General features: G+C 50.8%; 1 protein-coding gene across 1 annotated transcript in view; it reads right to left on the reverse strand.

Moving 5' to 3' along the window:
* Window positions 1-4064: 4064 nt before the first annotated feature.
* NOL10 (nucleolar protein 10) overlaps window positions 4065-14887 on the reverse strand; it is an 88333-nt gene continuing 77510 nt past the window's right edge. The window contains exons 20-21 of the mRNA XM_058682529.1: window positions 8203-8305; window positions 4065-4860 (exon numbers count right to left, since the gene is read on the reverse strand). Coding sequence (XP_058538512.1) covers window positions 4741-4860; window positions 8203-8305 — 223 coding nt within the window. The 3' untranslated portion in view covers window positions 4065-4740. The remainder of the gene's footprint in view (window positions 4861-8202; window positions 8306-14887) is intronic.

The raw sequence follows: 14887 nt of genomic DNA on the forward strand, positions 1-14887 counted from the left end.
GTGTTGCCCACCATCCCTCCTTCTGATTCCCTTTTGCCGACTCCCTCCTGAACTACTCCAGTGAGGCCTTTCTGCCCTGAGACGGCTCTTGCCAAGGGACAATTGCCCCTGTGGTATTGAATTCAAAGTTCCATCTAAGTCAACTATTCACTGAATACAAATTTATTATTATTTTTTTTTTTTTTAACATTTATTTATTTTTGAGACAGAGAGACAGACCATGAACAGGGGAGGAGCAGAGAGAGAGGGAGACACAGAATCGGAAGCAGGCTCCAGGCTCTGAGCCATCAGCCCAGAGCCCGACGCGGGGCTCGAACTCATGGACCGTGAGATCCGAGATCGTGACCTGAGCTGAAGTCGGAGGCTTAACTGACTGAGCCACCCAGGTGCCCCTGAATACAAATTTATTAAACAGCGACTATGTGCCAAGCATCGTACTACATGCTGGATATACAGCAGTGAACAAAACAGACCAAAAAAAAAAAAAAAAAAAAAAAATCCCTGTCCTTCTTCAGGGTACATTCTGGTGTGGGATGGGGGTGGAGGACAAACAATTTAAAAAAAAAAAAAAAAGCAGCACAAATATTTATGGATAAAATAATATCTAGAATCAAAATCTTTCAAAGTAATGGGGCCAGCGGGTAGGAGTTCACGGTGAAATGACATCAGATGGTTGTTAATTACTGAAGCTGGGTGATGGGTACGTATGGGGGAGCACATTACGCTGTCTTCTGCTTCAGTACGTGTTTCAGAATTTCCATAATAAAGTCTTTTACAAGCACACCGTATTGGGTATCCATTGCGGTGTGCGGGGGGCAAGGGTGTGACCATTTAACATCGGCTGGCTGCTCCCTGAGTGTGACAGACAGGCCAATGGCCGGCCGAGGAAAAGCACTCCAAGCACAGGAAATGCACCTGCAAAGAGAACGCATCTGGGCTAAAGGGAATGCCCGGAGTGTTCTAGAAGCAGCAAGGTCAGTGCCACGGTGCCCCTGCCTGTGCACTCACAGGTCAGGTCTGTGCTGCTCATGGTGGCCGGAGGACACACGGTGTGGGTCTCGCACGAGAGATGAAAACCCACACAACTGTCTGAGGAACTTTGTAATAATTATAGTTGGAGGCCTAACAGTACACTCCATAAACAGTGTGGAAAAGAATGTCATTAAGGGTAGCCCAATTATGTTAAAAAAATATCTGCTTCTGCTCTTAGGACAGATGGTGAGTCCCACGGATAAAGCTGAAACAATAGCCTAACTAGAGAACCGAATTCTCTCCAATCTCAGAAAAAGAGAGATAATCTCAGAAAAAAAAAGAGAGATAATCTCAGAAAAAAGAGATACAGAAAAAGAAGAAAGAGCAGCACTGCCATTTACAGTGCTTTGCTACACGCACGGGTGTTCCAGAAAGTTACCTATGTACGTCTCTTGAAAAAATAAGTTGGGTTACACTTATCACAGATGTGACTTCTTAAAAGGTTCTTTCCGTAGAGTTTTAGGCATAACCATCGATAGGGGAAGAGTCAGATTATGGATCAACCATATAGTAAAACAGTCTGAAGTTTATAAAAAGCAATGAAGTACATGTCTCTGCATAGGTCCTCACTTGAGAAAATTAGTTCTAAAAATCAAGCTGAGGAACAGCATAAATAGTATGACCCCATTTGATCACCAAAACAAATGTGTATATAGCTGCTTATAAGACGGAAGAATATTTGAAAAAATGTGTCTTAGAGCATCAGGAGTGATCTCGGGGGATCAGATGGGACTAACGTGTTATAATGGGTACAGGTGACTTTGATACAATTCTTTTCTAATAAGATTTTGTAATTGGGGTATAACATGCATACAGAAAGGTGTACCAGTCGTGAGGGTAGTAGCTTACCACCCACGTTAAGGGGCAGAACCAACCAGAGCCCAGATGCCCCATCGTGCCCACTGTGTGCCCATCAATTTCCCCTTTCACTTTCTTTCAAATAGTTGTTTAAAAACATATTTAAGGGGAACCTGGGTGACTCAGTCAGTTGAGCATCTGACTCTTGATTTCAGCTCAGGTCATGAGCTCACGGTTTGCGGGACTGAGCCCTGCGTTGGGCTCTGTGCTGACAATGTGGAGCCTGCTTGGGATTCTCTCTCACCCTCTCTCTGCCCCTCCCCTGTTCGCTCTCTCAAAATACACAAATAAGCTTAAAAAAAAAAAAAAACAACAACAAAACAGGGGCGCCTGGGTGGCTCAGTCAGTTAAGCGTCCAACTTCGGCTCAGGTCATGATCTCATGGTTCGTGGGTTCGAGCCCCATATCAGGCTCTGTGCCTGGAACCTGCTTCGCAGGATTCTGTGTCTCCCTCTGTCTCTGCCCTGTACCCGGTCGTGCTCTTTCTCTCTCAAAATGTAAATAAACATTAAAAAGAATAGAAAAAGCCCACATTTAGGCATCAGGTCAGGGATATTAGAGACTGAGGGGCATCTGGAGCAGGACGAGGGGAGAAATCACCGCTCAGTAGCCCCTGGGACGGTCTTGGTGTGGAAACCAAGCCCCCATCTTTAGGCTGTGCCCGGCTCCCTAACGCCTTGCATGTACTTCTCTGGTGGAGACCCACAACGTAGGGCTGGAAAGCAATCCATCACAGACCAAACAATTATCAAGTATGAAACTTGCATTCCGAAGAAGGGAGAAGATTGTGGCAGGTACTTGAAGAATCTCAACCCGGAAGAGAGGGGGCTATTCTAAGGCCCTGACGGGGGGGGGCCCCGGGGCCTGGAGGGGGCATCTGTACATCGACCTGCTGAGTAAGTTTTCCCTGAACACCCATCACAGATCCCTCTGCCCTTTCAGGGATCCCCCAGGACAAGAGCTGAGCGAGGGCCAGCCCTGCCCTGGAAAAACCTCGCTATTAAGAACTCGGCTGAGTCCACAGGGACGTGTGCAGAGGTGAGGGAAGGGCGGCCCTGGAGAACCTCGCCCCATGCTCATGCTCACCTGACACAAATACCTTAGTTAATTCCCACAAGCGTGAAGCACAGACTCAAAGAGGTTAAATAAACAGTCAAAGGCTACCGAGTGGGTGGGCAGCAGGGTCGGGATTGAACCCTCGGTCGGGCCAGCTCTGTGGCCAGCGCCCCAGCTCCTCACCCCGGGGAGGCCCTGACCCCCCCATCTTAGAAGAGCCCCCGTGGCACACTGGCTCCCCACCCCCAGGGAGTGTCCCCCAAGAAGGGAAAGAGAGGCCCGGGAAGGCCAGGTATAGGTGTGAAAGCACCCGGCCCCAGGAAATAGGTCTGCTCAACCCCCTGGGGGGAAAACCCGCAGCCAGCAGTGTCCTTGCCTCACTTCTGGAGTCCTCTCTGAGGAAGTGGTCAACGGGAAACAGAGAAAAGGAAGTGCAGAAAAGCTGAGGCCCCTTCCTTCGGGAGGAGGTGGTTCATAAAAGGGGTTCAGGGGATAAAAAGCTGGAAAAGGAGAGCAGTGGCTCCAGGGATGGAAACAGGTGAAGCCTCTGGTCCCAGAGCACGAGCGGGGCTGGGTGCAGGCAATAAATAAGACTCTTGTCCGGTGAAGAGTCTGTCCCCACACGTAAACCACACGGACACACGCACCACAGACACACGTACACGCAGCACGGACTCACACGCCACAGACAAGACACCTTTTTTTCTGGAAGCAGACCACACCTCTCGGGCCTCAGGAGTGGACACCCGTGTGCACAGAAGCAACAGAGATGTGATGGGGGCGGGGGGTGGGCCGGGAACGTGAGCCGGGGAGACCCGGAGGGATAAGGAACCTTGCGGCAACAGGAGGAAGAAAAGGAAGGCGGGGCGAGTGGGCTGAGTCCGGGCCCCGAGGCCAGTTAAACCCTCTGCAGCCTGCTGCCCTCCGCTCGTTCCACCTTACCTTCGCGCTTACAGCACTTTCAGAAAGAGTCTGTCATCTGTGGGCCAAAGAGCCCCCGTTCCAGCCGTGCATAAAGAAACACGCTTCCAAAATCCCACGAATACCTGAAAAACTAGGGAACCCAAATTTAATTCTCAAATTAGTTCAAAGAACGGATCTGTCTCAAAGAAGCCGTTAAATGGAAGTATTTATTTTTACAAATGTTTTCTCCAGCCAGTTTATCTCAAATTGCACTTAAGAAACAAACAAAAAAATCCGTACTCTTGTGAAAAGTTAAAAGAATAACCAGTAGCTTCCATTTCCTGTTTTAGGTTGTTGTTACCGCTAAATTATATCCTCTTGGCACACGAATGTTTTTTTAAAAGTCCCAGACTAACACACGTACAAGCCACAAGCGTCCGAACGTCTGACCGCGAAGCCGGCCGGCACCCGGGCACCGGGTGGGACGGGGCGGGTTACCAGTGAGTGGCAGCGGGGGCTGCAGGGAGGAAAAGTCCCGGGACCACGAAGAGCCTGCAGTGTCAGCCCACGGTGACTTCCCATCTCGCGGCACACGCTTCACAACGTGGAAGAACCACCACCTGCTCCACCCGATTAAAACCCGGGGAAGACCGACCGCGGCAACGACGACTTACAGAGGGCAGCCTGGGGGCGAAGCACTGACCGGCAGGGGCGGGGGCGGGGGCGGCTGCGGAGTCTGACGCGGAAGCAGGGGGACAGGCCGCCGTTCACCCTGCAGAGGCGCCAAGGGATCACGGGAACCTCCGGAGCGCGCTCCCCCGTCTGCAACGCACCCCGAGGGCGAGCGGTCCGGGCGCTCCTTCCGCACCACACGTAGGGTCATTCCCAGATTCAGTGAAATGGCCGTCCCCGTCTGTGTCTTGACCTCAGGTGACCGGCTGAGCGACGCAGCGTCTTCCTTTCCTGTCGGTGCAGTTTCTCAGCCTCTTGCTGCTTCTTCTGCTGTTCAGACTGAAGGAGGAAGAGAAGTGAGAGAGAAGGAAGGAAAACCCCAATACACAGCCACGGCCCCGCTGCGGGGGCTCTGGAAAGACTGCCCCCGGGACCCCGGGGCACATGGTCTGGCCCCTGGACTCTGCCCCCACAATGCTGCCCTACTCGTAAGCCAAAAACACGTATTTACGTGGCCCCAAACCCAAAACAAAACAATACTTACAGGCACTAACGGTGTATTTCAACCCACCCTCGGTTAAGTATCATCCGCCAGAACTGGTTCCAAGATTTTCCGGCTGTTTCCCAAGAGTCAAACTCCCCTCGGAAGCCAGAGATTTGCTACCGTTAACCACCGACAAAGGCTGGGCGGACGAGTGGCCTGCGAGCTCCTGGCGGGCCGAGCAGGCCGACCGCGCCGAAGGCGCCCTGGCCCCCGGGGAGGCCCACTGCTTTCAGCGGCGCTTCCTCGACGCAGAATCCGCAGTGGAGGGAAGAGCTGTGTGGTTCCCAAATCACCAACTCTTGAATGCAAAGCTCAGAAAATACTCTCAGCTGGTGGGACTGCACAAAAGGGAAACTGAGAAAGCGCTGCCGGGACCTAATTTTTCCGAGTTGAAAAGCGCCGCCTCACAGACACCTACGAGGCTTGCCTGACGGTGGCCCGTGTTGCTCTCCGCCCCGAAAATACTCCTCTGTGTTCTGCTCCTCGGGGGAAGTCTCTGTCCTCACCCCCAGCTGGTACAACTCAGTACTTCCCGACTAGAGCTGAGAGGTGAGCGAGTGGTGGGGAAGCAGAGACGACCCGAAGCGTCGAGTCCCCTGCTCTGGGAACCTCCGAGACGGGGGCTCCGAACGAGTCCCTGAGTTCTCTTTCTGATTACCACTGTTTCCCCAGAGCCCATTCCAAATCGATCCTGCCGCACGCTCCTGTCCCAGGTGTCCCGAGCTCCTCCGCGCCCACCGTGCCTCTGCTCCGGGCCCCTTCGGCCCACTACTCCTCGGAAAACAGCCACACTCAGTTTCTAGAAATACAAACGGTCAGTTTTCTGCTAATACCTGTCAACGGCTTTCCACGGTTCCACTTAGGTCCGAGGAGAAACCCACGGCCCACTCACAAGGCCCCGCAGGACCAGGCCCCCTGTGCTTCCGGCTAGATCCGGCGCCACTCCTCCCGGGATCCCGTTTTACACACGCGGGCCCTCGTCCGCACCCTCGAGCGTGCCCGACTGCCTCCCTCCTCAGGCAAGAACTCTGCCTCGGTGGTACCCTGAGCCTGGAGCCCCGCCTGGCCCCTCGGGGCTCTCACCCTGCACATCGCTTGCCCTCCCCGGCCCCCGTGTGTAGGTCAGGCCCCGGCGGACCCTCTCACCGCACTTCTGTCTTCCGCCGGGGTCCCCGCCACCACCATAATGATGGGGGTGTGCTTCTTTCGACAGACTGAGAACTGGAGAGGCGAGGACCACATCTGTCTTGTTCTGTGTATCCCGGGCACACACCCCAGAGCGGATATCTGAGATGCACTTGTTAACGGTAAGCTCAGAAAACCCGAGGGAACCCGCCTACCGGCACACCAGGTAACAGGATCAGGACCCTTGAAGAGTCAGTCAACACTGGGCATCTAATATTTTGTTTCTTCATGTTAAAAAGAATCCCCGAAAGTGTCTCATCCAAACAATTTCGGGAAATGATGAACCAAGTAAAGGTAAACAGGTGTGCGCTGGAGCGTGTGAGTTAGGTGCGTTTCTGCAGCTTCAACACGGACGTCCGCCCCAGGCGTTTCCCTACGGGTTTGGCGGAAGAGCACCCTTCCGGGAGCACCCCTCCCTCTCCAGCCGCACACTGCGCGGGGCCCTGCCAGGCCTTCCCCACCAAGGCAGGAGCCTCCTGAGGAGTCTGTAAGCAGCCACGACTGTCCCGCAGACGGAGCCCCATCCAGAAAGGGACCCGCACCAGCCTCTCTCTGAAAGGCCGTCCTGGAAGACGTCCACACCACGTGACCGGCCCCTTACGATCTATGGGCCAAGTAGCTCATCTCCACGTTTTCCTTTCCTTCTCCATCTCGGTCCTGCCCCGGCTGCTCTCCCACAGTCACCAGCAGGCTGGCCCAACGAAAGGGGGGACACGGGCGCAGGCGAGACCACACGGAGCAGCCTCGCCAAGGATCTGATGAGGGAGGAACTACGGTACAGGAAATTCGAAAACTGGATTTGGGACCTAATCCTACTTTTGCCACTATACAATTTTAAATAATATGAAAGCATGAACTTTCCCCTTCCATTCTATTCACATATTAGAAAGTATACATGAGGGGCGCCGGGCTGGCTCAGTTGGTAGAGCACGTGACTCTTGATCGTGGGGTCGTGAGGTCGAGCCCCACATTGTGGGCAGAGTTTACTTTAAAAAAAAAAATGGGGCGCCTGGGTGGCTCAGTCGGTTGAGCGTTCGACTTGGGCTCAGCTCACGATCTCAACGGTTTGTGGGTTCGAGCCCCGCGTCGGGTTCTGTGCTGACAACTCGGAGCCCGGAGCCTGCTTCGGATTCTGTGTCCCCCTCCCTCTGCCCCTTCCCTGCTCATCCTCTCTGTCTCTCAAAAATGAATAAACGTTAAAAAAAAATTTTTTTTTTAAAGCATATATATAAGTCTTGGGAAAACTTGAGATTTTACCTAAATATATCACACACCTAGTAGAGACAGAGATTTCTATTAAAACCTACACAGATCCCTAATTATTCCTAAGTAAAAATGAGATTTAATAAGTTAAAATTTGGTTTCTCAAATGATACAACTGACATAAATCAAATATTAACTGGTGCATCCCCCAAAAGAGTTTCACAGCCTCTGCTTGACTCAACCATGGGGCCATTTTAGGTCTTTCTTAGTGCTTTTGTTTTTAGCCAAAAAAAAAAAAAAAAAAAAAAAAAAAAGCAATAACAATCATAGTCATAATTTCAGAGCCATCCTATTTTCATTTTCGCACGAACTGTGTAAGCCCCAGACAGTCAGGACTTTCCCTTTACAGGGAAACCAGGGACCAGGGACCAGAGACCAGAATGAGCCCAGTGACCCAGACACCACACTGCTGCCCTGTCCCCCCGGGGACCCCGGGACCCGCCTGCCTCTGCCTCGGCCAAGCTGTGTGCCTGCCCCGAACCCAGGAACCCAGGAGGGGCTGTGGCTGCGGGAGAAGTGCTAGAGCGGGAACACGGTTCCTCCGAGGGGAAAAGCCTGGGAGGGCAGTTCTGAGGTCAGACACACACACACACACACACACACACACACACACACACACACACACACACAGCTCTACTGGAAGCCTAGTTTCCTTTCTTGAATGAAAAAACGTAACACTAAAAACTTACCCTCTTTAACGTGAACGTCAACTGTTTGCTGCCAACTGTGGTGTCTGATATACTCAACGTGCCATTTTTTGCCTCAAGTTTCAAACGATCTTCAAGCGTTTTACTGTGGGAAATTTAAGAGAATGATACGTTAATTAGCATTACGTTTTGATTTAGCATTTGAAACCAGTTTTAATGAGCACTGCTCACATGGAGAAAATCCTTTACCCTTGTGGTAAAGGCCGAAAATGGCACTCATTTAACACAACCGCGGGAAGAATGAGGGGCGCTCAGCCTTTGCCCACACCCAGTAGATACGCGGTAAAAACAACAGCTGCCCAAACGGCCACGAACTTAGTATTTTAAGTGGTGGTTCCAAATAGATTTTCAGTGATCGCCGCTTATCTTACTAAATCACATTTCTGAAGCCAAGATCCAAGGAGCACTATTTCTGAAGCCTGTAATTTCCTGTAATGGTCAGCGGCACGTAGGCTTCCGAAGCGTGTCGTATTTAAAGTCCGCACAAGGTAGGAGAGCGTTTCACTCACCTCGTCGAGGGAGCGAACACACAGATCGAGTCTTCAGATCAAGGCTTGGAGGAGGGCCACGCGAATTCTGATTTTTTCCTTCGCTCACTCTTAGCTCCCTGGACTACACTCACCACCCGTCACATGAACAACCCGAACCACGAACCGGTCTGACCACAGACGAGGGCAAATTCTATCCGGTTCAGTCTACTCACTCACTGCTATTTCTCCAGGTGACTTTTCCTTCCAATTTCTTACTTGAATTACTCTTCCCGAAGCACCTTACCCCAAATGTAAATTTTGTTTCATTTCTTGATCATATATTCCAAACTTTTCTAGAGTCTCTTTCTGTACTTCCTGCCCCCGTTACGGTTGGCTGTGCCCCGTAATTCTCTGTCGTCTGCATAATTAACATCGCTGTGCCCCGGCTTTACGATCAAGACGTTCCATTTGTATTTTGCACACGTGACGCTTCATTGCGTGTTGCTGTAACGTTTTATTAGAAAATCACAGCACCGGCCCTTTTTGTTAACTTGGTTCGGAGGGGAAAAAACTGCGTTAGGCTTAAAGACAAAAACTTCCCGTAAGTTTTAATATTAGCTCTAATGCCTGCAGAAATGGCAAAGCAGCAACACCCTCAGGTGCCTGTGATGGAAACGGGTGCGGGGAGCAGAGGAAGAAAGAAGGAAAGAACGTGGTTCTCTCTTCTATTCCCGCCTCGAAAAAAGTAACCGCACTTCCCTTTCAAGTTAATACTGAACGACCTGACTGAATTGGAAGACGGCTGAACCGGGTGCAGGGTTTTCTTTTTCCTGAAACACGATCTTCATCACTAATGACTGGGCAGAACACTGCTCCGAAACGCCCCGTAAGATAAAGTGACGCTCCTTTGAAATTCTGAAGGAAACGTTTGATGTGCACACCACGAGAGATTTATCTCCAATTTACGACTGGTAGTGATGTACGAAACAGGTCTTCTTTACATAATTTGAGACGTGAAGTGGTTGGCATAAAAGTGGCACTCTTTTCTAAGCAATAATGTTATTAAGAAGCACTTTTAAAGTACTTTTCATCTTCAAAGCGCTTTACAGACGAACTAATTAATCCTTTCAACATCCCTGAGACACAAGTATGTATCCTTTATAGATGGCGAGAAGGGAGGCGAGAAGCTCACTGGTCGCCCCAGGCCACACAAGGACTCAAGTCTAAAAGCCAGGATTCCAATTTGAGAATTTCTGGTTTCCAGGAGTGTGCCACGCCAAACCCGATTTGTAAAGTTTTGTGTAGGAAATGTGTCCACTGGGTCTCCTAAATGACAAGCTTCCACATGACAAACGGAACGGAACTAAGATCTAGTTTACTTTTTTTTTTTTTTTTTTTAACAAGAATCCCGACGTGAAGCATACACGGACTCCAGCGTGGATGGGAGTGATGTTGGCCTAAGCACATTCCTCGGCCTGTTCGTGCCGTTTTCTGTTCTTTCCTTTCGTGGCTTCTGAATAGCTCCGGAGCCTTGGAGACAGGGTGGCACACGGAAAACACTAATTTGGGCAGAAAGTGACTTTTCAAGTAAATTGTGGGCAATTACTACTCTTTTAAGAATGACCTTATTTCCTCCATGAGAGGGTCTATAAATTCTGGTTTCCTCTCAATGTACTTTCAATGTGCACTTGTAAAAACTTGTTCTGTCTGGGCTGCTTGGAAAGACAAGCGGAGTTTTAGAATGAGCCGTGGCACAAGATCAGACACAGGCACTGAGCGTGCAGATTTCTACATTAAAGCAAGCGCCCCTGCCCTCCCTTTGAAAGTTGGTTTACGGTACGTGGCTCTAACCAGCCACCCCTAAGCCAGCGCCTTGAGAATGAATTCAGTCAGAGACGATTCAAGAAGCAGACAGACACCTGAAAACCATCTACTATAACAGAACAAAATGCACAGGGCCACACCGTGTGTCACCAATAAGTAAGGTTAAGAATTTCAGGAAAAAAAAGTTCACTGTCACAAGCTGAACAGCCTCCCCCAATGTGTGGGGACTGGTGAGGAAGACAGATGTGGGCTTTTAAAGGTTGAACGAAAGAAATTACTCAGCACAGGACAGACAGGGCGATGAGGGGAAGAACCAGAATTCTCAGCAAGGCGATCTTTAACAAAAAAGGGGGGGGGGGGGCACAAAGTACAAGGGGAAACATCAGATCAGATATTTATTGTATGCCCCAGAACTAATGCACCTCAACTGAGTTCTTAAAAATCACTTTGTGTGGAGGCACGTCGTGTTAGTTAGTACAGCACTGAGGAGTTAACTCAAAACAAAGGACTCATTCCTCCACAGTCTACACCAAAGGGAATAAGGCGGCAGTGGAGAAACGGAATCTACAGATAAATGGCAGACGTTACGTACTCTGTTTAGAACGAACGACTCTGACAGATACTCACAGAGACCGTATGGGTGGTTGAAAACGGTCTCGATGCTCTCTGTCTGCAGGTGCTCCTTCGAGGCCCCTATCTTCGCAGATGTGAACTGAAGTAACCAGGGTGTCTGGATACCTCATCCATCAGCTTCGTTCAACTTTAAAAAGATTCCCAACGTCCACTGTTGTCGCAAGTGCGGGGCAGTAGGCACTCTGGTAAGGAGCAAAGAGCTCAAGGCCTTTCTTGAGGGCAGTATGGCCGTATCTATCGCATACCCCTTTTGATCCGGCAAGTTCCATGACGAGGTCATACAGCCTCTAAAGGAATTCCCGCACGTGTGTATATATTCATCACCATGGAAAAGGGAAGAGGAAAGCAAGGAACAACCTAACCATCCCGAATCCGGGAATGTGACCCATGTGATGGCCCATCCACCTTATGAAAGACTGACGCAGCTCTAGGTAGGCCTACGCGTACTTACAAAGAAACATTTTCAAGACTTCCTGCTGCATGAAGTGAGAAGTCCAACCGCCATATGATTACAGCAGGGCCCATTCCCGTCCAGGAAAAAGCTAACACTGACCACGCGTGAGTGACAGCAGTCACCTCCGGGAGGGAGTGTGGGTCAAAGGGAGATTCGCCTTTTATTCTACACTCTTTTTAAGTATCACAATGAAAATGTGCTTATGTATCACCTGAGTGCCTATCAACTTGAGTTAAGATTCTTTTTACCAAGTGCAACTTTGGAATGAAATCACTTTCAAAATCAGATTTAAAAACTGCTTGTATTGAAAGAAGAGCGCGTGCCTTCCGCTCTCATCCACGACCAGTGAGGGAAATGAGCTGGAGGGTCCGTCCACAAAGTGGACAAAATCGTAGGTGTGATAAGCGGCTTCCCAAGAGCTACTAAAAGCACCTGGTGAACAAGGTGAATTCCTCCAAGGCAGGAAATGTCTTTGAAACCTTTGAATTTCCAAGGCAGACCACAGGCCGGGTGCTTCAAAGAACACTTTCTTTCCTACCGAAGGGCCGCCTGGCAGGGAATATGTATTCCCCCGAGGGGAGGGGGTGAGGAAGCTGTGCTCTAGGAGCTCCCCCCCTGCAGGCTCCCCGTCCCCCCTTCCGGCGCCTCCCAGCACCCCCCCCTCCAGAGCCTCCCCGAGACCCTACCGCCCTGATCACCAAAGTGTGGTGCGCCCAGACCCCGGCCCGGGGCCAGCAGCACGAACGCCCCCACTTTCTAGCTACAAACCTGACTGTTGCCACCCATCCCGCCAGCCTCCCCTCGGGTCTTTGAGGAGGGACCCCCTGTCCTTTCTGAGGCTGTCTCCTTAACCCGTGCCCTGGCCGCTTCCTCCTGACTGCTCACTGAATTCAGCTCTGTCAATTTACTTATGTCTCTTGGGTCACTGTGTGCTTGCCAGTCAACACCCGCCCCCCGCCGCCTACTAACACATTCTGTCCCTCGAGCCTAAAAAACCTTTCCCATCGAGTTATTGGCTTTGACTCCTTCCTTTTTCTGCCAAACTTCTTGGAAGAATCATCCATATGCACTGTTCACAATATTTATTATCTCCATTCATTCATCAATCAATCGCAATCAGACATCTGGGCTGATGCCTCAGAAACGAGTCCCAGCAAGACATCTTCCTAACGGCCTTTTAAACCTCCGGCTCTCGGGCCTCCTGCCCCATCTGACACTCGCACCACACCCTCCCCGCTCGGCTCTCTCCGGTTTTCCTCCTCCATTTCTGAAAACTACTCGGTAATTTTTACTACCTCCCTTCCCCTTAGCCTGTCCTCCGAATCGGAATTCTTCGCCCTCGGCTATTGGTGTGTTCGGTGCCATCTCTAAATTTACATGCAGCATTTTGCTTGCAGTTGCATTTTTCTAAAGAGAGGTGGATGGTTTTTCTCATGGACTCAAGAGAAAACCTCTGTTGCTCCCAAGGGGCTCCATTCGTCACCCTCCCGCACTCGACACATTGGTCTTCCTCATACCGCGACCGCGGTCTCGATCACACGGTAAAAGCTGGGATCTCAGCCCTGTGTCTCGCGGCCCCCCCCGCCCCCCCCATTTCCCTCTGTCTACTGAACATTACCCAGAGGACACCTGGGCACCGCACACTTGACGTGCGGATACCCAGCTCAGTACTTTCAGCCTGAAACCCGGTTTTCATTCCGTATTCTGTATCTCAGTGGTAACACTGCCACACGGTTCAACATCACCCGACTACTCCTTTCTCCTTTGCCATTAAATTAGTAACGGAACAACACCGTGGCATACGCCCATTTTCCTTTCTCATTCTTAGACCGTCTGTGAGTGACGTGGCTCGAAGTCGGCCCGGTTCTCGCTGCCCCCAGTTCAGGCTTCATCACTTGTGACCGGGATACTGTATAGTCTGTCGGCTGATCTTGGGGGCCCACTTACTCCCTGCCTTTTCTCCCTAAAACTGAGATATTTCATTAATAGTTTCTGAGAAAGAGGGACTTTGTATTTTTATTTTCTACAACAAACACGAACTGCTTTTACTGTATAGAAGCACGCGCACCACGGGTGGAGGGGCTGGAAACAGATTTGATGGTGTTAATCTTAGCGTCGCGACGTTCCCGGGCTCCTGTGCTTGGGCCGGGGGGGGCCTGTCTGCTGCTCCCCCCGGTCACCCTCCCGCACCAATCACGCTTCTCTCCGTTTCCACACAGCATTCTTGTGCCGGCACGCCACTCCTCCTGGACCAGCATCCCTCCCACCCTGCTTTGGGGGCTCATCTTTTTGCCTCTCAGAAGAGCAGTTTCGCTGTGACCTCTTATCAAGACTTCCTAAGTCTCCAAAAGTTCAATCCCTTTCGGTCTTCCGTGCTTTCCGCACGCCTCTTCACGGCTCACGGAGGACCAGCTAGAATGTGAAGGCTCCAGGACGCGAGCTGTGCCTTGTGTTTCCATCCCCCGGCTCTGGACTGCACTTTGCTCACACTAGGCAGGCACTCAACGAACATCCGCCTGAAGAATGGGCGAGGAGAGAGGCTGATGGACGGATGAATAAACACAACGCACAGCACACCGCAAGGCACGTGAACGTGTGCCGACAGACGTATGTATCTATCTGACGCCGTGTCACTACGCCAAGCGAAGAGAGGGACTCACTCAAGTACCGAGTTAGGACTCATCGTTCACTTTTCCCTTCACAGAAGCAGTTTTAAGGCCGGGCAGGTCCGAGAGAACACTGAAAACACAACATACTCAGTTTTGCTGCTGTGTTTTATTGATTGCCTTGTGGTAGCTGAGAGAATAAACGGAAGGCGTTCGCTTTGGTGTTCTCAAGGACAACGGTTCAATGCTTCGTTAAATAATATTAAAACATTGCAAGTTCGGGATCTGCCAAAATGATCCGGTCAAGACTAGAACTCAATAAGCAGTTTGTGCCAAAACGCCCAGCCAACTGCAGGCTGTTCAAACCAAAGGGCTATTACTTTCGGCTACGGGACTCTCCTTTTAAGCTCATGGAGTCCTGTCACTCACATAGTTCTCTACTCGAAAGGAAAAAAGAAAGAAACCTGCCTAGTACTTTACCCACCAGACACTCCATCCCGTTTGTTTCTCACGTTAACGTCCTGCTACGACCCACAGGTAGAGCAAAAATGTCAAGAAGGTTCACTCATGCCTCCGGCCCCAAATCACCACGTTGCCAGGCTTACGCTAGAGACCGCCGCTCCCAGGTCTCCCTGGCCGGTGGGCTGGAGTAAATGATTCTTTCTCAGCAGCCCTGGCGA

The sequence above is a fragment of the Neofelis nebulosa genome, chromosome 9 (genome assembly GCF_028018385.1).
Source record: "Neofelis nebulosa isolate mNeoNeb1 chromosome 9, mNeoNeb1.pri, whole genome shotgun sequence".
Lineage (NCBI taxonomy): Eukaryota > Metazoa > Chordata > Mammalia > Carnivora > Felidae > Neofelis > Neofelis nebulosa.